Source organism: Citrus clementina, unplaced genomic scaffold (assembly GCF_000493195.1).
Source record: "Citrus clementina cultivar Clemenules unplaced genomic scaffold, Citrus_clementina_v1.0 scaffold_9, whole genome shotgun sequence".
Lineage (NCBI taxonomy): Eukaryota > Viridiplantae > Streptophyta > Magnoliopsida > Sapindales > Rutaceae > Citrus > Citrus x clementina.
This window is the reverse complement of record NW_006261964.1, coordinates 20,989,635-21,016,779: the sequence shown is the minus strand read 5'-3', so window position 1 is coordinate 21,016,779 and position 27,145 is coordinate 20,989,635. Positions and strand designations below refer to the sequence as shown.

The following is a 27,145-nucleotide window of genomic DNA, read 5'->3' as shown; positions in this document are numbered from 1 at the left end:
CCAAACTATCTTTTTGGCTAAGACTCATACTGATACGCAGGGGCGGACCCAGAACTTTATATTACCCCGGCCTAAATTAAAAATTTTATATTTTGGAGTGAACGTAAACATTTATAAGTAAAAAAAGTACATCAAATAAGGGGGATACAAAAAACCCTATAAATATGTACTTTAAATAAAAATAAGTATACAAAAAGACTAGAAAACAAAAGATAATTCAAATATAAAAATACTATTTTTTAATTATGGAATATAACATTGCAACATATATTAACATCTAATTATATAAGAATTAATAAATCAATTAAGAATTTCAAGTTTGAATAAATCAATACATGTAATTATAATCAATTAAAATATTACAAATAGAACTTTATGTTTGAAAAGTACTTAATTACCAAGCTTAAATAAATTAAACAATTAAAATTTATTCATCTTTTTACATTATAAAAATATTAGTTGTCAAGAGTTTCAATAATAAACTAAACTCTAACCTAGTAAAAAAGTATTTGTGCGCCATTATTTCTTTGACAGGCACTCTGACTCACTTTAAAAAATCAGATCAAAATACTCAAATTTTATTTTCTAACTTATCTGTTGAGTGTTAGAAAATGCATATTTATAAAGGAGAAAACCGTCATTTTACATTTCAAGTCTTACTAACAACCCTTACTTTTATATATTTAACCTTCTTGTGATTTAATTACATGTGTTTTATTTTAATTAAGTATTTTATGTATTTTAGGGGCAGTATAGCCATTTCACAATAAAGGAGAGATCAGACGGCAAAACGGACATCACTTTTGAACTCAGGACGGTCGAAAACCTTAGGAGGAGCATAAAAGGAAAAATAGCACTATTCACATGTACGGTACTATTCACGTGTACGGTACTGTATACGTTACTGTTCACGACACTGTTCACATAGACGGATGATGACGTGGCATTGACCGATGATGTGGCATTGACTGATGAGGTGTCACGATCCTGTTGGACTAAAATTCTTATGTACTGTTGATGGTGACGTGGCAGCATATCAGTGGACGAAAAATCTCGCGTACGGTGTATGCATCACACAGGATTATTTTCAACCAAACCGCGTTACTGTTCAAAGTCGGGTCAAACCGTGTTACTGTTCATCCGCGTGGTCAAACGTGGACTGTTGACTGATGACGTGGCGCAATCCTGAGCGTCCAAACTGTTTTTAATCCGATGGCCATGATTTACTCCATGTATCTATAAAAAGGGGGCCTCCCCCCTAATTTGATAGCTCTGAATCCATTTTTGGGATCCATTTTCTGTAATTCTCTCTCCATCTTGTATTTTCTATGTATTTTAATAAATTCCCATTTTGCCCCTAGTTCAATTATGAGTGGCTAATTTTCTTTCAAGCTTGGGTTGAAGTTGAAGTCTCAACATGTGTCATGGGCTTAATTTGGTAAATTTACTTTCTCTTCCCCTCTAGTTTTTGTGGATGTTTTGACTTCTCGTCGACAAATAATACTAATCTTGTCTAGTACCGCCTTGGTTACACCGGCTCTCTAGTATAAGGTTATTATTATTTGGCACGATAAGCCCTTAGCACCATATTGATTAGAGCGTGGTTCATGCGGAGTGGATTCCCCCCTCATGATTTAATTGGTATTAATAAGGAATATTTAGCCCATGATGCATGTTGATACGGATCCAGATACCCAAGTACGTCATTTCAATAGAATTCTCTTCAATTTATTCTCGCCATTGCAATTCCAATTTTAGAATTTATTCTCGCCATTTTAATTTAAGTTTTAGCATATACCAAATCATTTCCACCATAAATCCAACAACCCATTTACAAAATTAATTCTACACAATTAAAATCCACCTCCTCATGGGATCGACACTCGTCACCATAGATCTATACTACAATAGATTCGTGCGCTTGCGAGTACATTAAAATTTGCACAACATTATCCTCTTAGTTAATGTAACTAATAAATAAAATCTCAACATTCACATAAAAATTTTATGAAATTATTAATAATTTTTATTATATATCTTTTTAGTATTTTTAATACTAGTGACAATGTTATATTACATTGACATACTTTTTTAAATTAAAATTTTAAAAACAAATTAAAGTAGTAATAACATTTTAGACCCCTAATGTTTTCATTCTATTCAATAAGTATATAATTTAATCATTTTATAAAATAAGCCACTAATAAAAAAATATAATTGAATTAGGGATATATTTAAAAATAAAGTAAAAACTCTATTGTTTTATGAAATTTGATGAAAACATAAAAGCAACTAAATTAAGGACGTATATAAAAATAAAGTAAAAACTCTATTCTTATATAGAAATAATCTAAAGAAAAGGGGTTTAAATGGTTTTTTCTGGACTAGATCGGGCTACAGCCCGGTCTAGCCCAGCTGTAGGTCCGCCACTGCTAATACGTGTTAAATTATTTATCAATTAAGAGCACAACAATATAGCAAGAGAAAGAGAGAAAGCATATAAGATACACAATCTCTAGCAACAAATTTTATTCAATATCATGTATATACAAATAAGGAGATGAGCCTCCTTTTATAGTCACTTAATCATACAAGTAAAGTAAATGATTAATAAATAGATACATCATTAGTTATAAGTTCTTATAAGACAATAGATGTTATAAGAGATGAAGAGTTGTTTGGTGAGAGATAAAAGATTGCTTTGATGAACACTCACATAAATTATAATTATACAAACGAAGTTTGTAATTAGAAACTATTGCACTCCCGATATCCTGCATAACAATTGCAACAATCCAAAGTTATCTGTTTAATTACACAATAGTTCAAAATGAAAATGCATATATCTCAAAAAGAAAATTAATGAGAAGAAAAGTCTAATACATTGCCGTTAGTTTTTTAAAATTGTGGACTGAATTAATTTAATTTCAATTAATTAAGTCATTAAAGTCTATTTATTTTTTCAGCTTATTAAAAGTTTTCACTTATTAAGCTAATTTTTTATTTTTAGCTTTATGTTTAATCTAAAAAATCTGAAGATCTTCTCTAAAATATCTCTATCTAATTACTCTATTTTCATCTAAATAAAATTTAATAATTAGCATTATTATTCATCTCTATAGCTTATGACAATAGAGTAGTAGATTATTATTATTTGTATCTTTTTATTTTCTTCAAATTAGCATTATTTATCTCCATAATTTTAAAAAATATTTTTCATATAACTCATCATAGACTACAATAAAATTGATCTACATGTTTTGATTCATAATATTAAAGGATTGTTTTCACTTCAACATGATTTATGTGATGATTAAAATATAAATATTATCTTATCTATGTTCATCAAGATGTTTATTATTTCTTTAACATTTGAAATTTGTAAGGAAACCAATATAAAAGTACTGGTTATTTGACTTTTTGCGTTGAGAAAAACAAAAAACCAAATAGCCCTACATTTAATAAGTCAAATTTAATTTTGTTGGTACATGATTCAAAATTTACTTCATGGCATCAAATTACACTCCCCATTACATCATTAAAACACATAATCTACCTATATTCCACTAGAAATTTATTTTTCCGAAAGCCTGTTGACCTGAACGAAGACTTTTTGAGAAGGACATTTTAGCTTACTTCAGTGAAGAATATAAATCAAAAGGCAATTGGCTGCCGCTTGGACTACGCGGTTGTTCAGTGAAAAATAGGGTACCTGCAATTTTCTGTCACCGCTTTCTCATCATTTTTTTTTTGGTTTACCGTTTTTCCCCGGAAAAGATCAAATGAATGTTGACTTCATAACTTATGTATTGTTGTTGTCTGTTTGGGATTCGCCAGAGGATTTTCTTGGCTTATGTCATATGCTAACCATAATCAACGCTCACAATGAAGACTTTTCTAAGCTTCAATAATTGATGCTTATTATACAGATTAGTATAAATTGGCATGGATTTCAGGATTTTCGATACAACAACATATCCTGGAAGCTTATGAAAATTACAATGTCATCCAAATTGTTCCCTATACTGGAATATGTAGCTTTGCTTTCTGTGATATTGTTTCAGTTGGAGCCTAGAATTGCTCATCATTCTAACAACGTAGTAATGGGGTGCATTGATGAGGAGAGAGAAGCGCTTCTCACTTTTAAACAGAGCCTGGTGGACGAATATGGCTTTCTGTCTTCCTGGGGAAGAGATAATGACAAAAGAGATTGCTGTAAATGGAGAGGAGTCCGTTGTAGCAATAAAACTGGGCATGTCAAGGTGCTCAATCTTCGAAGATCCGACGATGAAAATTCTCGAGGGCAGGTTTTGAAAGGTACAATCAGTCCTGCTTTGCTTAAATTGCATGATTTAAGACATTTGGACCTTAGTAACAATCACTTCCGTGGAAGCCCAGTTCCTGAGTTCATTGGTTCCCTCAGTAAATTGAGGTACCTCAATCTCTCTTGTGGTACATCTTTATTAAAAGTACCTCGTCCATTCCGGTGCCTTTCAGAATTCGTATATCTTCACCTAGAAAACTCTAATTTATTTAGTTTGGGAAGCCTAGGTTGGCTTTCTCATCTTTCTTCTTTAAGACACCTTGACCTGAGTTACATTAATCTCACTAAATCTAGTGATTGGTTTCAAGCAGTTGCGAAGCTCCGTTCCTTAAAAACATTAGTCCTACACTCATGTGCTCTTCCACCTATCAATCCTTCGTCTATTTGGCACTTCAATTTGAGTACGTCTATTGAGACCCTTGATCTCTCCGAAAACAATCTCCCTTCTTCGTCAGTATACCCTTGGCTTTTCAATCTTAGTCGGAATATTCAATATCTTAACCTTGGCTTTAACTCATTACGAGGTTCAATTCCAGGGGCTTTTCAACTCATGGTTTCTCTTAGAACTCTCTATCTCTCTTCTAACGAACTTGAAGGTGGGATTCCAAAATTCTTCGGAAACATGTGTAGCTTAAATAGATTATTCTTGCCTAAAAATAAACTCAGTGGAGAGCTCTCGGAGATGATTCAAAATCTGTCTGGTGGATGCACGATGAATTCACTGGAGGGTCTATCTTTACTTGACAATGATATCACTGGGCCATTACCTGATCTTGTAGGGTTTTCATCCCTAAAAGTATTAATACTTGGAAAAAATCGATTAAATGGAACAATAAACAAAAGCCTCAGCCAGTTGTCGAAGCTGGAGTCTCTGTCACTTGGTACGAATTCATTCACAGGTGTTATCTCTGAAACTTTTTTTTCCAATATGTCCAACTTGCAGATGTTGTACTTGAATGATAACTCTTTGACTTTGAAATTGAGCCATGATTGGGTTCCTCCTTTTCAACTGAAATCGTTAAGTCTTGCCTCTTGCAAGATAGGACCTCATTTTCCAAAATGGCTTCAAACTCAAAATCAACTTATCTCCCTTGATGTCTCCAATAATGGAATCTCGGATGCTGTCCCTGATTGGTTTTGGGATCTGTCCATTGAACTCGTTTTGTTAAATCTCTCTAACAACCAGATCAGGGGTAAACTTCCTGATTTGTCTTTTTTAAGATATGATGATATTGTTATAGACGTCAGTTCAAACCACTTTTGGGGTCCAATTCCACCACTTCCTTCAAATTCTACGTTCTTGAATCTCTCAAAAAATAAGTTCTCAGGATCAATTACTTTCTTATGTTCTATTATAAAAAACACATGGAACTTTTTTGATCTCTCGAGTAACTTATTATCTGGAGGGCTTCCAGATTGTTGGTTGAATTTTGATAGCCTATCCATTCTTAATTTGGCAAACAATAGCTTCTCCGGGAAAATTCCAGACTCAATGGGCTTCCTACATAATATCCAAACACTGAGTTTACACAACAATAGGTTAACTGGGGAATTGCCTTCATCTTTAAAGAATTGCTCACAACTGAGAGTTTTGGATCTTAGGGAGAATGCATTGTACGGTGAGATACCAACCTGGATAGGGGGAAGTCTTCAAAATTTGAATATTCTTAGCTTGAAATCTAATAATTTTCATGGAAATATACCTTTTCAGTTATGCCATCTGGCATTAATTCAAGTCCTGGATCTCTCTTTAAACAATATATCGGGAAATATGCCAAAATGTTTCAATAATTTCTCAGCCATGACCCGAGAAAAAAGTTCCAATCCTATCATTGGGTTGGCTGATAAAATCTGGATTCTCCCTAGGTATGTATATATGTATAGTTATTTGGACAATGTTCTGTTGACATGGAAAGGAAGTGAATACGAGTACAAAAGTACTTTGGGACTTGTAAAGTGTCTTGACCTTTCGAGTAACAAACTAGATGGAGCAATTCCTGAAGAGATTATGGATCTTGTGGGGTTGATTGCCTTAAACCTTTCAAGAAACCATTTAACCGGACCAATCACTCCGAAGATTGGTGAGTTAACATCATTGGATTTCCTGGATTTGTCTAGAAATCTGTTTTCTGGAAGTATTCCGTCTAGCCTCTCTCAGTTAAGTGGTCTTGGTTTCTTGGACTTGTCGTACAACAACTTGTCAGGAAAAATCCCATTAGGCACTCAGCTCCAGAGCTTCAATGCTTCAGTGTACGCTGAAAATCTTGAATTTTGTGGCCTTCCACTCGCAAATATGTGTCCAGATGAAGAATCAACTCCAAGTCCAGGCACAGACGATGATTCAAACACTCTAGAAGATGAGGACGATCAGTTTACAACTCGCGGATTTTACGTGAGCTCGATTCTTGGTTTCTTTGTTGGATTCTGGGGTGTCTGCGGAACTTTAATGCTGAATAGGTCGTGGAGACATGGTTACTACAACTTCCTGACTGGTATGAAAGATTGGCTTTATGTGACAGCAGCTGTGAATATTGCCAAACTGCAAAAGTTCAGGAGCTAATTAAACGGTAGTACTCCTTAGTGTCTAGAGTATTTTAGTAAAGGTTATTGGCTCTCAAGTGCTTTTAATTTCTTCATCCTTAGACTTGACTCTTTCATCTTACAAGCTTTGGTTTATAAAATTAATTGTTACCATTTTTTTTGTAGGGTCTCCCGGTGATGGCATCTTGTCATTAATATTCGGAGTACTCTTTTCATTTTTGGAAACTTTCTAAAAACTAAAGTTGTGCTCTCATATGATGCTCATTGTATTATTGAGTATATGCCTAAAGAAACGTGGATGTGGTTTTCTTTAGTCCATCATCGATTTATGGATTTATTAATTATATGCTCTTGTTCGGATAAATTTTAGAGTAAATCATAGGTATTACACCCAATTAGCGTTTAATTATACTACTAATTGGAATAAAGACAGTCAAATTCTGCTATGTTATTGATCAATGTTGGCATTTTTATTTCTTGGATTTTTGCCTGCCTTACACCTCTTTATTAGTATTGGATAAACGTATAACAATGAAAAAGAGATCTCGCCACAGGATGTTCAGTAAACATAAGCATAAAGCTAAAACACACTAGATAAAAATTAAAATAACCAAGCTGCATTTGTACTTTGTAGAGAACCTTGTAGCTTGGAAATCCATTAGCGCGGCTCACCATTTGATTCCGGAAAGGTATATAGTAATAATAATAATAATAAAAACCTATTAAACTTAGTTAAGTAATATTTAATCTATTCCCTAACCTTATTAACGAAGTAGGTGGTGAAGTTTGTATGATTCGAGATCATTGGTAATGAAATGTGATCGAAGAGATCGAACTTTAGAAGAATTTACACTCAATGCATTCGAATTGGTTATTAATTAAATTTATACGTAGATGAGATTGTAACAATGTTGATCAAAGACTAAAATATCATTTTTAGAGAAGACTAATTGACTTGAACAAATTTTTTTGCTGAGATGAGCGTGCGTGAAGGAACTTGTAAATGGTGCTCTTTAGCTCATCGGTCAGCATCTATGCTTAGTTAACATTTTTATTATTAGTCCACTTTGTAAAAAAGAAAAAACCTATTAAATTTTCATGTGACGCTATATATATTTCTATTTCTATTTCTTTTAAGCTTGTTAGTCTTCTGAACTTGTAATTGGAGAATTTTGAAACTTTCGCTACGTTTATGATTTGGGAGAGAAATGTCAAGTATTCGATCTGTGGATTTGTAGATTCATGAGGATATACATTTTCTTTTTCATAATACATTAATTAAAAATTAAACAAATTGAAGAAGGAAGCAAGTAAAGTAAATCAAATATTGAACACGACCAGGTACAAGAAGCAAGCGAGTCTGAAGTATTAAGCTTTCCTAGGCGACAACCAAGTTCAACAAAGCAAAGGTGAAGCAAGGCAAACAAGAATTCAAGCCACACGTCATAAACTCTCCAAGCTTCAACACAGTGAACAAATCAAGGCTGCTTACCAGCATTTGTTGCACAAGCAAACTTCTCAGTTTTATGTCACAACAGTTGGTATCCCGCGTTCTTGAGCAGAGAAGATACAATAATATTTACCATTAGAATCTGCTAACAGCTCTGTTAAATATTGTTGTTCCATGACCTGCGTCTTCATTTTCGCCATGCTTTAAATTTTCTTAAAATCTAACTCATTTTGAAAAAAAAGAAACCCATTTCAACAAAACCAGTTTATATAAATGGATAATGAAACCAAGCTAGATTTGGCTGGCGAGTGGTGAATTTTGTGATCTAATTGTGATCGTATATAAAGCCATTAAGTTTACGATTTGGTTAATTATGTACCGTATAACAAGGTCTCTATAATTTCAACTTGTTCGTGAATAACAACAAAGCTATTGCTCTGTTCTTGAAGAGGACTTAAGCCATATCTTAGGTTGAACCTCTACAATTTTGTATTTGATGGCTTTCTCTGTGATTTGTTGATTCTGTTTTCATTTGATTATTTTGTTAATTCCTTTGTTTCTTGATCAAATATCAGACAATTAATTGAGGTCTCGGAGGATCATGATCGGTCATCTAACACTCTCAAACACGAGTTCTTGATCTAACTTCCACAAACCTGGGAAGTATTTTCACTTTAGTTGGCAAATTAAAACAAGGGTTTTAACATCAAAGGAAATGGTACCAAGGAAGATGGCCAATTCGGGAATGAAGATCACAAAGGAAGCAGAGGAGCTGTCTTTGTTCCCTGCAGTATGCAAGTGATTTTGATCCTAATCTCTCAACTTCGCATCTATTATTGCTGGCCTATCTTCTTCCGACACAGAGAGACATTTCAAGGCAAGTTCTACAAGAATTTGCAATTGCTTCACTTTTCCTTGACCCGGTTGAATTCCAACGACAATGGGGTCCATTATCTCAACAAACCTATTATTTTCAATATGTTTCTCGACCCAATCCTTAAATAAAGTTTCATCAAGGCAACATTGAAAATCAAATATCTTCTTGCCAGTCAAAAGCTCAAGCAGCAAGGCAACAAAGCTATTAACATCGCATTTTTCTTTGAATGCTCCACGAGAATGGTATTTATGTTATGATCCAACCCAAATCTGACAAGATATTGTCTTTTTTGAGCCTTAACAAGGCCACATGGTTTGTTCTAAGACACCCATACATCCTAAAACGCATATTATCAATAAAGGCGTGGATCAGCTCTTATAAACCGAGCATCTCTCTTGTACTTTATTGATGTGAGATTTGTTTAGGGTTTTACAATTCAGGTGCCATTAATCTAAATTTGGCGATTGTGTGAAGTACTCGTATGCGTATTTTAACCTCTGAAACAAAAACTGGTGACAAGGAGGTATTACATGCATTATCATTAAATTAATATATATACACGCTAATCCCAAAGTATGTGTTACATGCATGTTCTTAATGTGGCTCACATTCATGAGTTTGAGATGAATTAAGACTACTCACATTTTTTTGATTAGATAATGATAAGAATAGTTGTTCCATATTTCTAAAAAATTAAGATAAGGATAATTTCTCATTTTCTTGATGGAGGGAAGTGAATGATGTCCATTAAACAGACTAAGGGTCCTTAGCCTAGCCTATATACGACTTTATGTGAGAATTACCCATCGAATTAAAGGCTATATAGAGGAATAGACTAGAAAATTCTAACCATTTTTTAAATTAACTTAAATATTAATGACTAGAGGTAGAGGCACGTAACTTATTTAAGTTTATAATCTAAAAAATATTTGGAAAAATGCTCTTTTCATCCCTAAGGTTTGATACAATAGTTTATTTCATCCTTACTATTTAAATAATAGTCTATTTCATCCCTATTTTTAAGCAATAGCCTGAAACACCCTTTCATTAATTTACTGTTATTATATCGTATAATTCATTGAGGGCAAAATAAGGTTTCTAAATAATGATCAATTATTTTAAAATAAACTCTCAAACACAAATAAAAAATATTTGTCTTTCTACATAAATTTAAAATTTAAGGATTACTTAAGAATGAAAAAAATAACATTAAATAATATGTAAAATATACATTTAGGACAAAAAAAAAACCATAGATTTCCCAAGCACTAGATTATTTTTTTTATCCTTTAGCTTATTCTTAACTTTAATAAGGTCGAAATAAATAAATAAATGATCAATCAGTGCTGTTATTCTACTGAAAGTAATTATGGACTCCTTTATTTACTTAAAAAAAATACACACTAAATACATAACAAAATACATTTAAAAATACTGAAAAATAAAATATAATGCATTGGATTTTTTTTTTTTATCTTTTAGCTTATTCTTGACCTTAATATAAACAATGATTCTTGATGAAAAGAATTATTATTATTATTATTATTTTGTTGACTTTATTAAAAAAAGAATTTAATGAACACATATGTGTGTGTGTGTGTGTGTGTGTGTGTGTGTGTTGCATATTCTTTATTATTATTTTTGTTTCATTAAGTTATACTTAAATTTTAAATTTATGCAAAAAAGTCAAATGTTATTCAATTATTCTTGAGATTTTTATTTTAAAAAGCTTTATATATTTATTTAACTAAAAAATTTTATTTTACCCTCAATGAATTTAAGAGTAAACTAATTATAAATTCACGGAAGGATATTTTAGACTATTATTTGAAAAATAAGAACGAAACGAGTTATTTTTTAAAAAATAAGGATGAAATAAATTATTATCTTAAACCCTAAGGATGAAAATAACTTTTTCCCAATATATTTCGGTCTATATTATTAAGCTAACAGAACGGATGATGTAATGCATATGTATGTGCCTCTAGACAGCAAATTCAGAGAAGCATTATTGCAAACTCAACAGTTAACCGTTCAAAGTCAGTGGGACAATTACGTTTGGCCCTTGCTTGGAAATTTCTAATTTCAATGGCAGCAAAGTCAGGGGACCATTAATTGTTCAAAATCAATATACAAACATGGTGGCCCTAGCTAAGAAGATAACATGCACGATAAGGAATTAAGGATAAACAATTACCCTAATCTTTCTTTTGTGGACATGTTAATAAAATAAAGACAGATTCTGAAAGAGGACGTATCTATAGATGGCCGATTCAGAACTTAATTAAGATCATTCGTTATATTTATTTTTAATTGAGACAGAGCCTCTCATGTTGGCATTAATATGTAGACAAGTACGAATCTGATGCGTAATAGTACATTTGCAATTTTGTTTAATTAATTGTTAAGTTGAAATATAAAACAAGTCTTCCCCAATCAACCACGAAGAATTAAGACGCATTTAGTTTTTTAATCTGAAATTTAAAATCAGTCTGAATTTTATGGAAGTCTTAACTGATGGTTTGAATACAAATGTCTATATGATGTTTTTTTTTAATATCTAAATATAATTGACATTATTTTTGTTTCTATAACTAAAAAGATCTTAAATATGGTGTTTAACATTTATATTCTTGTAAGTTAAAATGAATAAAGGTATTAAGTTTTATAGTTTAGCAAATAAGTATATTTAATAGATATGTTTTGAGATATAATATTTACTTCTTCAAGTCTTTTCCTACTTAGATAAAAGTTTACTCTTTTCTTTTTTTAAATTCAAATGTAAATGTCTAAAAATCAGTTATAAGTTAAAAAAAAGTACAATTTTAAAAAATTTTGAAATAAAAAAAATTCAAATTTTAGACATTTAACCAACAAGCCTCCATTTCATCTTGGTAAAGAGAGTCGTTGGCTACCATGAAATTTCTGATCCCTGTCTAGTATGGGCGTGTCATGAATTAAGCCAAGCATTTCAATTTTAGCCTTAAAACAATTTCCATTCTTTGTTCTAGAAAATTGAAAAAAAAAAGAGTAAAAACTAGTTACGTTGGTATTATTATTATATTAGTATTATAAACATCTCAACCGTTACTTAGCAGGCTCATTGATAGGAATCAACTGTTTATTCGCTAACGCAGTATCAATCACCATTGGTTGTTCTTCTACTGATTAAAATATAGATTTAAGAGCAAAGCAATTTGAATGCTTGTAATTGTTACTCTTGTATCCAATTTTCCATCAAACATATTACTTTCAACGTGGCTTAACAGGGGAGCTCTGAAGATAGAGAAAACAGAGGAGCTCGGCACTTGGCCACTGCAGTAATCAAGTGATTTTGTCCGTGATTTATTCAATTCAGTCTACAGCTCACTAAATATGAAAGGAAAGCATTAATAAACTATCAGGACAAGCTTTTTATAAGTAAATTTCTGCCCAAACAAAGCATCAAGTAACGACATATACCAAAACTGTAAACATCATAGTTCTCTTTTTTTCAATAAAATGTGTTTTATTTTGTTTGGGTAAACGTAAACCAACGCCAGTTTTATTTTGTTTCATGTACGACTTTCTTTATCCGTGCTTTGAATTGTTGTGTGTTTGGGATTCGCCGGCGACTTTTCTTGGCTTTAATCATCTCTCAAATTGTCATATTCTAACACATAATCAATGCGCAGACTGAAGACTTTTCTTGGCTTCAATAATTGATGCAGATTATACATGTTCGAGGGAAATATATCGAGGAGACCAGACGTGATGAGCAGGTGTCTGGTGGCAGAGTTTTGCGAGCAGGTGTTTCTTGTAAGAGCCAAGCAGCAGGGGAATAGGAGTAGAAATATTCTGCTCATCCACGAATATGCCATTTGCGAGGCCGAACTCCCGTTAGAGGCATAAGGTCATTCTTGCTAAGGGTCGAGGCGAGGAGACCCAGTCAACGACAGTTGGCAGGACGTGCGTTCCTATCCAAGAATTAAGGCACGAGGTCCGACTCCATTCGCCCACAATGACGATAATGGGGCGTCCACATCCGAGACTGGGGAGAATGACGGGCGTAGACTGCGGAAGATCGGGATTCAGAGGAAGCCTATAAAAAGGTAGCCAACGAAGGTAAAATGGTTAGAATTTTTGCTATTTAGAACTAAGAAAAGAGAACTCTAAAGAACGGAGATTACATAAAAGCCATAAGATCTGTGGCAAGCGTTCCCGGAACCTTCATATCTGACTTGAGCGTCGGAGGGTTTACGCCGGAAAAACAATTGGCGTGCTCTGACTTGTTTCTGTGGACGCAGGAATACCTGGAGAAGAAAGCGTACGAGGAGAGATCCTGATCGAGGTGAGGTTGGTCGAGCAGATATCCTAGTCGTAGGAAGAGTGTAACCAGAATCTCGCATCAATATTTTGGCGCCGTCTGTGGGGAGCTGAGCAAAAAGCTTCTGTTGATAGCAAGAAGAGGAGTGAAGCAAGTGAAAAGCAATGGAGACAGGAGGAAGTAGTGCACAAGGGGGTGATATAAGGCTTAACGATTCCGTGACGCTGAGGGAGATAGCCAGTGAAGCACGGGAAAAAGCCATGTTCGACCAAATGGAATGGATGGAAAAGTAGATGGAGACCCTGACAACCATCCTGCATGAGCTGCGGAGTGAACGCAGGGTAACCCAGGAGGAAAGGGTGAGAGGTGGTGGAGTGGCACCAGGTCCTGATAGTACGAGGAGAAGTCAAACCACCGGGAGATTTGGTGGTGAGAGAGATAACATACCTCTGCGGGGAGAATTTCATAGAGAGGAAGAGCAGTCCCCAGCAAGACAGATTTTTGACGAGGACGACGGGGTGGCGAATGCAGAGGAAACGGAGTTGAGGTAACACTTGCATGATGTAGAGCAAGAGCGGGATCAAGTTGCAGCACGTGACCCTGGTCGTGCAGTGCAGCTGGAGGAGGAAGTGCGCAGACTAGCACAGATAATTGACGACATGCAAGGAAGGAGCAGAGCTCCTGGTTGGAGGATAATGCTGGATGGAGAATCACCGCTCCCAGCAGAGATCATGAGGGCAATTATTCCAAGGGATTTCCGCCTCCCAGACCTTAGATACGCGGGAAGAACTGATCCGCTGGTGCACATAGAGCGCTTCAACGACATAACTGTGGTACAAGGATTATCTCAATCCCAAAGGTGCAGGGTGTTCCCACTATCCCTTGAGGGACGTGCACGAGAGTGGTACAGGAAACTTCCTCGGGGCAGCATTAAAACCTTCGAGCAGATGTGCCAGGAATTCGCAGAGCAGTTTAGTGGGGCGATGGCACCAGAAGATGACATGATGGAGCTGAAAAGCATGAAACAGGGGGAGCAAGAAACCCTTTGGGAATTCATCAAGAGGTTTCATCGTGCTGTCCTCGATTTGGGAGCCTTCAACCATCCTTAGGCACTAAGGGGATTGAAAGAGGGAGTGAAGATAGGAAGGCTGTGGTACAACTTGAGAAGCCCAGCTATTTAGTCATATGCGGCCGCATACGTGCAGGCTAAAAGAGACATAGAGATCAAGGAAGAAAAGGCGGCTCGGATTAAGACTGACCAGCTAGAGGGGTTGGAAAAGAAAGAGAAGAGGGCACCACCAGGGAATGGGCCGATCAGGAGGAGGGACCACCAGGCCTCAGGTAGTGGAGCAGGAGGTCGGGTAACAGCTTACCAGCCTCATCAGAGGCCACCACAATATCAGCGCAGCAGGGCGCAGCCTCCTCGTTCCCTAGCTAGGGAGCCTTGGAGAAGGCATGATTCGACATATGGTGGTCTTCATCAACACTCCCACGGCAATAGAGGGAGCAGACCAGAAGTGCTACCACTACCCCCAACTCAAAATGGAGCAAATAGAGAAAGGGCAGTACACCTGATCGACCAGAACCAGGACTATGGGCGGTATACTTCATTGAAGATGTCCCTGGACGAGGTGTACGAGGCCATAAAGGACCGATGATTGCTGTACCTCCCTGCCCCAATAACAAAGCTACCCGGCAGGAGAGATAGGGGACGCTATTGTAAGTTCCATGGCACTCATGGCCATACCACAACAGAGTGTAGAGATCTCAAGACCCAGGTTGAAGATTTGGTGAGAAATCGGTACCTGGACGAGTTTATAGATGGGACCTTCCCAATGGTAGCCTCGACAAGTGAAGGGGAGCAGAGAGACAGGAACTTGAGGCGCGAGCAGCCTGCAGTTAGGGTGATAGCTGGGGGCCCAACATTGGCCGGAGATTCCAACAGGTCGAGGAAGAACTATGCTAGATACGCCATGACCAGCAAAGAGGTATTCTTCAACACCCCAGCAGCCAAACGTGCAAGAGTCAGGCAAGTGCCAATTATGTGGACAGATGAGGATGAAGAAGGAATTCTGTACCCCCACGAGGATGCTTTGGTCATCAAGGCCACTATCGCTAGCAAGAAGTTTGACAGGATACTGGTTGACATAGGGAGCTCAGTTGATGTGTTGTTTAAGTCAACCCTGGAGGAAATGGGAATAGCAGACCTGAAGTTGGAATACACCAATACCTCCTTGAAGGGATTCAGAGGAGGAAAGCTGGTCCCCCTGGGTGTGGTCGAGCTGCCTATCACAATTGGGAGCTCCCCGATAGAAAGGACTATGATACTAGACTTTGTGGTGGTGGATGAAGAAGGTCCATACCAGATGATCCTAGGTCGGCCGTTTCTGAGGATGAGCAAAGCGGTACTGTCTAACCATTATCTGGCTCTCAAGTACCGGGTGAACGGGCTAGTCGGGGTGGTACGAGGAGACCAGAGAATCGCTAGAAGCTGTTACTCCTCGGCAGCAAGGGAAGCAATGCAGATAACATCCCTTGATGCCCGAGTGGAAAACAAGAATGGTAGGCAAGAACCCGTAGAGGAGCTGGAGACCATAAGCCTGGGACCAGAGAATCCAGGGAAGACGATCAGAATCGGGTCGAGACTTCAGGAAGAGCAGAAGCAGGAGTTGGTGAAATGCTTACAGCCTCATGCCGATGTGTTTGCTTGGACACATGAAGACATGCCAGGGATTGATCCTGAGGTAGCATGCCATAAGCTGGCAATAAAGAAAGGTGCTCGAACAGTAAGGCAGAAAAGGAGGTGCTTCAACCAGGAGAGGTATGAGGCTATAAATGGCGAGGTGGAAAAGCTCTTAAGAGCAGGGTTCATTCGGGAAGTCAATTATCCTGAGTGGATATCGAATGTGGTGTTGGTAAAGAAGGCAAACGGCAAATGGAGGATGTGTGTGGACTTCACAGATCTCAATAAAGCATGCCCGAAAGATAGCTTCCCTTTGCCAAAAATCGACCAGCTAGTAGATTCAACAGCTGGGCACGGCCTGCTCAGTTTCATGGACGCGTTCTCGGGATATAACCAAATTCCCATGTACGAGCAGGATGAGGAGAGTACTGCTTTTATCACTAACCAGGGTTTATTCTGTTACAGGGTAATGCCATTTGGTCTCAAAAATGCTAGGGCCACCTATCAGAGGCTGGTGAATAAAGTCTTTAAGCCGTTGATTGGGAAAACCATGGAGGTGTACGTGGATGACATGATCACAAAATCCAAAATCTCGAAGGATCATGTCGGACACCTCGAGGAGACATTCGGGCTTTTGAGGAAGTATAAGATGAAGCTCAACCCGGAGAAGTGTGCTTTTGGGGTCGAGTCAGGGAAGTTCCTTGGATTCATGGTAAGCCATAGGGGGATTGAAGCAAACCCCGAGAAGATCCAGGCGATCGTGCAGATGAGGTCTCCTCATAACCTGAAGGAGATGCAGAGCCTTACGGGGAGGTTGGCGGCATTGAGCCGGTTCATATCCAAGGTTATAGATAAGTGTCAGCCATTCTTTCAAGTAATAAGGAGGGGAAAGAAAACAGAATGGACCCCAGAATGCGAGGAAGCCTTCCAGAACTTGAAACAGTATTTGCAGCAAGCCCCTCTGCTATCTACACCGAGAGATGGGGACACGTTATTTTTGTATTTGGCGGTATCGGATCGGGCCGTCAGTTCTGTTCTGGTGAGAGAGGAAGAGGGAGTTCAGTATCCGATATACTACACCAGCAAGGCCCTACTCGACGCTGAGACCAGATACCCACCGTTGGAGAAATGGGCGCTTGCCCTTGTGGTTGCTGCTCGAAAATTAAGGCCATATTTTCAGGCATTCCCCATCTCGGTAATAACAAACCAGCCATTGCGTCAAACTCTGCACAAGCCAGATGCTTCTGGTCGGCTCGTCAAATGGGCTATAGAGCTGAGCGAGTTTGACATAGACTACAAACCCCGAGCAGCGATAAAGGCGCAAGCAATGGCAGACTTCGTATCAGAGTTTGCAGAGCCTGAAATATGCTTGGATCAGCTGGATGTTGCCTCAGATAGCAACGAAGCCTGAATATGGCAGATGTCAGTAGATGGGTCATCAGGGGAGCAGGGATCAGGAGCAGGAATTGTCTTAGAAGGCCCAGAGGGGGAGGAGATCTCTTATGCGATAAAATTAGAATTCGCGGCCACAAATAACCAGGCAGAGTATGAAGCCTTGATAGCAGGATTGGAATTAGCTAAGGCCATGAAAGCAGATAGGGTTAAGATCAGAACTGATTCCCAGCTGGTCGCGAATCATGTCAGTGAAAGATTTCAACCAAGAGAGGAGAAGATGGAACAATACTTGAAGATAGTCAGGCAGATGATAGGGAAATTTAAAGCAGTGGAGGTGGTACAAATCCCTATGGAGCAGAATAGTAGAGCAGATATTTTGGCCAGGATGGCAGCGGTAGCAGACCCAAAAATGCCAAAGTCGATCCCTCTAGAAGTGAAGTCTAGCCCGAGTATCGAGCAGAATTTGGGGGTGTTGCAGATAGAACGAAAATACTCGTGGATGGATCCAATAACTTCATACCTTACAGACGGGGTATTGCCACCAGATAAGCTGCGAGCTCGGAGGATTAGAGCCCAGGCCTCGAGATACACGATGATCAACGGGGTACTGTATCGGCGAGGATATACATTACCCTTCCTGCGATGTTTGGATGAGGACGACGCAGATTACGTACTGAGAGAAGTACATGAAGGAATTTGCGGGAATCATTCTGGTGGGAGGTCCTTGGCCCACAAGGTTCTAAGGCAGGGATATTTCTGGCCGACAATGCACCAGGATGCACAAGAGAAGACCAGGAGCTGTGTAAGCTGCCAGAGTTTTGCATGTTTCTCCAACCAGCCACCAGAGAAGCTCACCTCTATGGCCTCCCCTTGGCCATTTGCTCAATGGGGAATTGACCTAATCGGCCCGTTGCCAAAGGGACGAGGAGCAGCAACACATGTAATAGTTGCTATAGACTACTTCACGAAGTGGATAGAGGTAGAAGCCCTTAGCAGGATCACAGAGAAGAAAACAACAGACTTTGTGTGGAGAAACTTGGTCTGTCGATACGGGATCCCTTATGCCTTGGTAACGGATAATGGCAGGCAGTTCGATAATCACAACTTCAGGGATTTCTGCCAGAACCTCGGGATAGAGCTGAAGTATTGCTCGCCTGCTCACCCCCAATCGAATGGACAAGTAAAAGTAGCCAACAAAACCATCAAGATGCTTTTGAAAACCAGGCTTGGAGAAAAGAAAGGTGCTTGGGTTGATGAGCTATCAGGCGTACTATGGGCATACAGGACAACCCATAAGACAGCAACGGGGGAGACACCGTTCGCCTTGGCTTTCGGACATGAAGCGGTCAAACCAGCTGAGATAGGAACGACCACACACCGAACAGATCATTTCAACGAGCAAGAAAACGACGAGCAGATGTGTTTGAATTTGGACTTGCTAACGGAAAAAATAGAGCAAGCAGCCGAGCGATCAGTCATTTACCAGCAGAGGGTTGCCCGGTATTATAACCAGAAGGTGAATGTACGGCAGTTCAAGGTCGGAGATTGGGTGTTAAGGAGAGTAAATCAGAACACCAAAGACTCGACTCAGGGAGTGCTCGGTCCGAATTGGGAGGGACCATATAGAGTCAAGCAGCTAGTTGGACCAGGAGCGTACAAGCTGGTTCGCATGGATGGCCACGAGGTGAAGCGCCCATGGAACGCAGCACATCTCAGGATATATCTCCAGTAAGAGTCGTTAATATTTTCAAGTTCTTTTTGTTAGTATTTGCCGTTATTTATTTTATGTACAAACAATTCCATGTAAGTTGAATCCTACAATTAATGGAACGTCGAGGAAATTCAGTCACTGGGAACCGTGAAAATTTCTAAGGTATGCAAAGGCTCGTCAAGTCTCAAAGCCTTTTTTATGGCGAGACAGAAGCCAAGCGTGCTAGGATCTGCTCGACCACGTGAAGGCGAGCAGACTCCAAAGCATTCGAAAAAAGTTCTAAGGCATGCAAAGGCTCGTCAAGTCTCAAAGCCTGTTTTATGGCGAGACGGAAGCCAAGCGTGCCAGGATCTGCTCGACCACGTGAAGGCGAGCAGACTCCAAAGCATTCAAAAAAAGTTCTAAAGCATGCAAAGGCTCGTTAAGTCTCAAAGCCTATTTTATGGCGAGACGGAAGCCAAGCATGCCAGGATCTGCTCGACCACGTGAAGGCGAGCAGACTCTAAAGCATTCGAAAAAAGTTCTAAGGCATGCAAAGGCTCGTCAAGTCTCAAAAGCCTGTTTTATGGCGAGACGGAAGTCAAACGTGCCAGGATCTGCTCGACCACATGAAGGCGAGCAGACACCAAAGCATTCGAAAAACGTTCTAAGGCATGCAAAGGCTCGTCAAGTCTCAAAGCCTGTTTTATGGCGAGACGAAAGCCAAACGTGCTAGGATCTGCTCGACCACATGAAGGCGAGCAGACACCAAAGCATTCGAAAAAAGTTCTAAGGCATGCAAAGGCTCGTCAAGTCTCAAAGCCTGTTTTATGGCGAGACAGAAGCCAAGCGTGCCAGGATCTGCTCGACCACGTGAAGGCGAGCAGACTCCAAAGCATTCGAAAAAAGTTCTAAGGCATGCAAAGGCTCGTCAAGTCTCAAAGCCTGTTTTATGGCGAGACGGAAGCCAAACGTGCCAGGATCTGCTCGATCACATGAAGGCGAGCAGACACCAAAGCATTCGAAAAAAGTTCTAAGGCATGCAAAGGCTCGTCAAGTCTCAAAGCCTGTTTTATGGCGAGACAGAAGCCAAGCGTGCCAGGATCTGCTCGACCACGTGAAGGCGAGCAGACTCCAAAGCATTCGAAAAAAATTCTAAGCCATGCAAAGGCTCGTCAAGTCTCAAAGCCTGCGCCATGGCGAGACCGGAAGCCAAGCATGCCAGGATCTGCTCGACCACGCGAAGGCGAGCAGAATCTCAAGCATTGAAGAATTCTCTAAGGCATGTGGCAAAACCATATGCCAAGCCAGAACCTGCTCAACCAGACGAAGACGAGCAGATTCTCAAACGGAAAATAACTCATGATTCCAACGCAAGAAAGTAATCAAAAACATCTTTATTAATTTGTTAATAATTAACAGAAGAGGTAATCTTCACAAACATTGTTCATTACAACACAAGAAATATGTTCAAGAAGATGGTGGATCGGTAAGCCGAGCAGCATCAGTTGGCTCAGGTGCAGGGGGAGTATCACCAGTTGCGTCCGGGGGGGTGCTCGCCTCGCCAACGACAGCAGGGGTGCTCGCCTCGCCAACGTCAGCAGGGACTACACGTGGAGGAGAATTTTCCTTCTCAATCATGATCGGTTCTATCCCTTCGGCATCTTCCTTGGCCGCCTCCTCATCCATATGTTGAGCAACACCAGCTGCAAGGTCATCCATCTTCAGATCAGGGTGCTGCTTCCCGAGGACGGCCATGATACAACGGTAAGAATGTCAAAGTCCCTGGTCGTACTGGTTGTCGGCTTCCCTCTCCAAGTTTTCGACCTAAGCTCGGTGGGAATCGCGAAGAGATTCGAGCTGAGCCTCATACATAGCCTTCTGCCTTCGCAGATCCTCCTTGACCTTGTTCAGCTCCTCCTCGAGGGTAATGGTTTTTGCTTGAGCAAGAGATTCTTGCTCTATCAGCTTGAGGTTCTCAACATTCAGCTCCCCTGCTTTCTTCTTGGCAACGTCAGCTCTGGTCGTCGCCGATTGAATATCCTCCTTCATCTTCCGGTTGTAGCGTCCAACTTTGGCCTTATAGTAGGTGGTCATGCAGCTGAGATGGAAAGCGTTGTACTGCATGGCTCCCACCAGCTCGCCTAAGGTGCAGCCATCAAAATCCTCGAGGTCTTTCTTGCTCACGAGTTTGGAAAGCTCATTGAGATAGGGGGCCAAGTGCTCTGTTCGGTTGTCAGGTAGACGAGACCGATGCCCAACAGGAGGAGAAGAGGAAGTAGGATCAGTGGCTGCTCCATTAGTTTCTCCGGCTTTGGCAGGAGGAGGAGGCAAAGTCTTCAAGGGAGAGACCTGCTGCACGATGTTGGCCCGCTTTGCAGTAGGGGCGTCCTTACTCTGGTCCCTCTTCGTGGCTGGAAGACGAGAACGTTTCCTGGTTAGAGTCCCAATCACAACGTCCTCCATCTTATGGCCAGGAAGTATCAAGCGAGACTCGAGGAAGTTGTATGTAGTTAGCAGTTCTCGACTCGAGCAGGAATTGGCCAGTACAGCCTCGACCCGTTTAAGCTGGTCAGGTTTGAGCGGGAAGTGAACACCCCAAGAACCTGCAACACAAACAAACTCTTGGTTAGGGACAAACCAGTAAAGTGCAAACAAGAAGGGAGACAAGACATCTAATACGAGCAGGCAACCTGGGACCACGAAACGGGGTGGGACGCGGAAGTCCTGCCCATCAACCTGGGCAACTTGACCCCAGGGACCCCCTGCAAAAAAGAACTTCCTCTTCCAATTCCCACCACCACCAGTAGGAAGATCGGTTATGGGTTTCCTGGTCTTGGTACTTGATTGGAAGTAATACCAGCCGGCGTCTTTGGGGCTGCTTTTCAGCTGGTACAGGTGCTTCACCTCATCGACCGTGGGCTCGCTTTGGCAACATCTGTCCCACAGTATGAACAGACCAGAGAGCACTCTCCAACCGTTTGGGTTCAGCTGACCAGGAACTAGATTTAGCCCGTTAAGAATCCGGGCAAAGTAGGGTTGCAAGGGACACCTCAGCCCGTGCCTGAAACTCTCCAAGAACAAGGTAACATAACCCCTAGGAGGCCGACTAGGGGTATCCTTCTTTCCTGGGATCTTAAGAATTATTTCACCAGGAATGCTATACCTAAGCCGGAGGTCATCGAGCTCGCCAAACGTGGTCGTGCACATCATATAATCAATAGCGTAATCCCGCAATAGGGCTCTACCCCCTACTGTACTCTGCCTTTCTGGTCGCGACGCTCCTGATGGGGAAACCTCACCAGAATTATCTCCTCGACCCTCACTCAAGGTGTTCTCCGAGCCTGAAGACCCCTCTTCATCGCTATGTCCGCTCGAGGAGGTCGTTTGGGGGGATATCCTCTTAGCGCTAGTGCCAACACTGGATCTAATAGGCTCCAAGGGGATCTCAGGGTCAAAAGCAGGATCGGTGAGCAGACTAGGCAGGAAGTCCAACCCACCGTCGTCAACCTCAATGACCTTTTCTTTACCTTTCGACATTCCCTAAGCTCTAACCACAACACCACCACCAACTACTACCCAAACAAAAGAGAAGAGAAATTATCTATAACTATCCGAGACGAAGGAGATAGAAGAAATACCTGAAGTAATGGTTCAGTCGGTGAAAGACAGAGATGGAGGCCTTTATGCTGGAACTTCTTCACCGGAGAGACAGAGACGAAGACGGAGGGAAATATGAGTTTGCCGATTCGAAAGGATATGGGTTACCTAATGGGGACGGACTCTTGGGTTGCCAGCATTTAACGGCACCAAATCCCAAGGGCCTCGTAACCGTTGGTTTGAAATTCGAATGGAGGGGCAGATTTCTGCCACCTCACCTTCTCCGCAATTAAATGCGATATGACTCTTGGCAGCCTTTCCCAGTCCCACACGAGCAAGAACTATTGAGTTTCTACTGCTGGTCCATTACATTACCCAACACTAGAAACTGGGGGACCAGTGTTCGAGGGAAATATATCGAGGAGACCAGACGTGATGAGCAGGTGTCTGGTGGCAGAGTTCTGCGAGCAGGTGTGTCCTGTAAGAGCCAAGTAGCAGGGGAATAAGAGTAGAAATATTCTGCTCATCCACGAATATGCCATTCGCGAGGCCGAACTCCCGTTAGAGGCATAAGGTCATTCCTGCTAAGGGTCGAGGCGAGGAGACCCAGTCAACGACAGTTGGCAGGACGTGCGTTCCTATCCGAGAATTAAGGCACGAGGTTCGACTCCATTCGCCCACAATGGCGATAATGGGGCATCCACATCCGAGAGTGGGGAGAATGACGGGCGTAGACTGCGGAAGACCGGGATTCAGAGGAAGCCTATAAAAAGGTAGCCAACGAAGGTAAAATGGTTAGAATTTTTGCTATTTAGAACTAAGAAAAGAGAACTCTAAAGAACGGAGATTACAGAAAAGCCATAAGATCCGTGGCAAGCGTTCCCGGAACCTTCATATCTGACTTGAGCGTCGGAGGGTTTACGCCGGAAAAACAACCGGCGTGCTCTGACTTGTTTCTGTGGACGCAGGAATACCTGGAGAAGAAAGCGTACGAGGAGAGATCCTGATCGAGGTGAGGTTGGTCGAGCAGATATCCTAGTCGTAGGAAGAGTGTAACCAGAATCTCGCATCAACAATACACAGTAGTATAAATTGGCATGGAGTCCAGGAGTTTCGATATAACAACATATCCTCAAAGCTAATGATAATTATAATGTCATCCAAATTATTCCTTCTATTTGAAAATATAGCTTTGTTTTCTGTGATATTTTTACAATTGAAGCCCACAATTGCTGATTCTAACAACATAATAATAAGGTGCATTGATGAAGAGAGAGAAGCGTTTCTCACTTTTAAACAGAGCTTGGTGGATGAACATGGCGTTCTGTCTTCCTGGGGAAGAGAAGATGACAAAAGAGATTGCTGTAAATGGAGAGGAGTCCACTGTAGCAATACAACTGGCCATGTCGAGGTGCTTAATCTTCGAACATCCGATTATGAATTTGCTCAGAGGAAGTTCCTGAAAGGTACAATTAGTCCTGCTCTGCTTAAATTGCATGATTTAAGACATCTGGACCTTAGTAACAATGACTTTGGTGGAAGCCCAGTTCCCGAGTTCATTGGTTCCCTCAGCAAATTGAGGTACCTCAGTCTCTCTTGCGGCGGACCTTTAGAACTACTCCCTCGAAAATTCCGGAACCATTCAGAATTGGAATATCTCAACCTAGAAAACTCTTGTTTATTTAGCTTGGGAAGCTTAGAGTGATTTTCTCGTCTTTCTTCTTTAAGGCACTTTGACCTGAGTTACATTAATCTCACAAAATCTAGTGATTGGTTTCAAGTAGTTGCCAAGCTCCATTCCTTAAAATTATTAGTCCTATGCTCGTGTGCTCTTCCACCTGTCAATCCATCGTTTATTTGGCACTTCAATTTGAGTGCGTCTATTGAGACCTTTGATCTTTCGGACAACAATCTCCCTTCTTCTTCAATATACCCTTGGCTTTTCAATCTTAGTAGGAATATTCTTTATCTTAACCTTGGCTCTAATTCATTACGTGGTTCAATTCCAAAGGCTTTTCAACACATGGTTTCTCTTAAAAGTCTTTATCTCTGTGATAGTGAACTTGAAGGTGGGATTCCAAAATTCTTCGGAAACATGTGTAGCTTAAAAGAGTTAGGCTTGTCTGACAACAAACTCAGTGGGCAATTCTCGCAGGTAATTCAAAATCTATCTTGTGGATGCGTGGTGAATTCACTAGAGGTGCTATATTTACATGATAATGACTTCACGGGGCCAGTACCTCATCTTGGAGGATTTTCATCCCTGGAAGAATTGCAGCTGGACGTTAATCGTTTAAATGGAACAATAGACAAGAGCCTCAGCCAGTCGTCAAAGCTCGAGTCTCTGCCACTTGATGGGAATTCATTCACGGGTGTTATCTCTGAAACTTTTTTTTTCCAATATGTCCAACTTGCAGGAGTTGGTCTTAGCTGATAACTCTTTGACTCTGAAACTAAGTCATAATTGGGTCCCTCCTTTTCAACTGAAATGGTTAAGTCTTGCCTCTTGCAAGATGGGACCTCATTTTCCAAAATGGCTTCAAACTCAGAATCAACTTGTGCATCTTGACATCTCCAATGTTGGAATCTCAGACACAATTCCTGATTGGTTCTGGGATTTGTCCAGTAAACTCTCTTACTTAAATCTCTCTAACAATCATATCAAGGGTAAACTTCCCGATTTGTCTTTAAGGTTTGATGGTACTCATATTGGTGGTACTAGTATAGACATCAATTCAAACCACTTTGAGGGCTTAATTCCACCACCTCCTTCAAATTCGCCTTTCTTAAATCTCTCTAAAAATAAGTTCTCAGGGTCAGTTACTTTCTTATGCTCTATCAATGAAAACACATGGAACTTTTTAGATCTCTCGAGTAACTTATTGTCTGGAGGGCTTCCTGATTGTTGGTTGCACTCTGATAGCCTATTCGTTCTTAACTTGGCAAATAATAGATTCTCGGGAAAAATACCGGACTCGATGGGTTTCCTAAATAACATCCGGACACTGAATTTACACAACAATAGATTAACCGGGGAATTGCCTTCATCTTTAAGGAATTGCTCCCACCTGAGAGTTTTGGATCTTGGGAAGAATGCATTTTTTGGTGAGATACCAACGTGGATAGGGCAAAGTCTACAAAATTTGATTGTTCTTAGCCTAAAATCTAACAAATTTCATGGAAATATACCTTATCAATTGTGCCATCTGGGATTTATTCAAGTCTTGGATCTTTCTTTAAACATTATATTGGGAAAGATACCGAAGTGTTTCAATAATTTTTCTGCCATGACCTATGAAAGATGTTCCAATCCAGCCATTGGGTTCGCCAAATCCATCTTAGTTGCCCCTAGAACTGGAAATTACTATAAATATTTGGTCAATTTACTGTTGACTTGGAAAGGAAGTGAAAATGAGTACAAAAGTACTTTGGGACTTGTAAGGTGCCTTGACCTTTCGAGTAACAAATTAGATGGAGCAATTCCTGAAGAGATTATGGATCTTGTGGGGTTGATTGCCTTAAACCTTTCAAGAAACAATTTAACCGGACCAATCACTCCGAAGATTGGTGAGTTAACATCATTGGATTTCCTGGATTTGTCTAGAAATCTGTTTTCTGGAAGTATTCCATCTAGCCTCTCTCAGTTAAGTGGTCTTGGTGTATTGGACTTGTCGTACAACAACTTGTCAGGAAAAATCCCATTAGGCACTCAGCTCCAGAGCTTCAATGCTTCCGTGTACGCTGGAAATCTTGAACTTTGTGGCCTTCCACTCGCAAATATGTGTCTGGATGAAGAATCAACTCCAAGTCCAGGCACAGACGATGATTCAAACACTCTAGAAGATGAGGACGATCAGTTTATAACTCTCGGATTTTACGTGAGCTCGATTCTTGGTTTCTTTGTTGGATTCTGGGGAGTCTGCGGAACTTTAATGCTGAATAGGTCGTGGAGTTATGGTTACTTCAACTTCCTGACTGGTATGAAATATTGGGTCTATGTGATATGGGCGGTGAATATTGCCAAACTGCAAAGAAAGTTCAGGAACTAACTAAACGGTAATACTCCTTAATATTGGGTTTCAGTCATTGTTATTAGCTCACGTGCTTTTAATTTCTTCATCCTTAAATTTTACTTTTCTATCTTACAAGCTTTTGTTCCACGAACTAATTGTTCATTTTCTTTGTTTTCATTCACCATCTTTTTGGCAGGGTATCTCTGGGATGGCATCTTGCCATTATTATTCAGAGTGGTCATTTGATATTTGGAATCTTTCTGAAA

The 27,145-nt window shown here is 40.1% G+C and overlaps 3 protein-coding genes across 3 annotated transcripts; 2 read left to right on the top strand and 1 right to left on the bottom strand.

Moving 5' to 3' along the window:
* Window positions 1-4,103: 4,103 nt before the first annotated feature.
* LOC18031411 (receptor-like protein EIX2) lies at window positions 4,104-6,884 on the top strand. Its single transcript, XM_006421086.2, has one exon. The coding sequence runs from the start codon at window positions 4,104-4,106 to the stop codon at window positions 6,882-6,884; it is 2,781 nt and encodes a 926-aa protein (XP_006421149.2).
* Window positions 6,885-21,093: 14,209 nt separating this feature from the next.
* Window positions 21,094-22,806, bottom strand: LOC112099725. The gene has a single exon (XM_024187178.1). It carries the CDS (start codon window positions 22,804-22,806, stop codon window positions 21,094-21,096), a length of 1,713 nt encoding a protein of 570 aa, XP_024042946.1.
* A 134-nt stretch (window positions 22,807-22,940) lies between these two features.
* Window positions 22,941-26,915, top strand: LOC18031653 (receptor-like protein EIX2). The gene is made up of 4 exons (XM_024187170.1): window positions 22,941-23,093; window positions 24,089-24,447; window positions 24,925-25,021; window positions 25,284-26,915. The coding sequence occupies exons 1-4, from the start codon at window positions 22,941-22,943 to the stop codon at window positions 26,913-26,915; spliced, it is 2,241 nt and encodes a 746-aa protein (XP_024042938.1).
* Window positions 26,916-27,145: the final 230 nt, after the last annotated feature.

Bases quoted from the DNA above. Each gene is read 5' to 3' on its own strand.
- LOC18031411 (XM_006421086.2), top strand. From the start codon at position 4,104: ATGGGGTGCATTGATGAGGAGAGAGAAGCGCTTCTCACTTTTAAACAG.
- LOC112099725 (XM_024187178.1), bottom strand. From the start codon at position 22,806: ATGTCGAAAGGTAAAGAAAAGGTCATTGAGGTTGACGACGGTGGGTTG.
- LOC18031653 (XM_024187170.1), top strand. From the start codon at position 22,941: ATGGAGGCCTTTATGCTGGAACTTCTTCACCGGAGAGACAGAGACGAA. The intron at 24,448-24,924 runs GTACCTCAGTCT...TCTCTGTGATAG, and splicing joins GGTTCCCTCAGCAAATTGAG to TGAACTTGAAGGTGGGATTC. The intron at 25,022-25,283 runs GTAATTCAAAAT...TCCAACTTGCAG, and splicing joins TCAGTGGGCAATTCTCGCAG to GAGTTGGTCTTAGCTGATAA.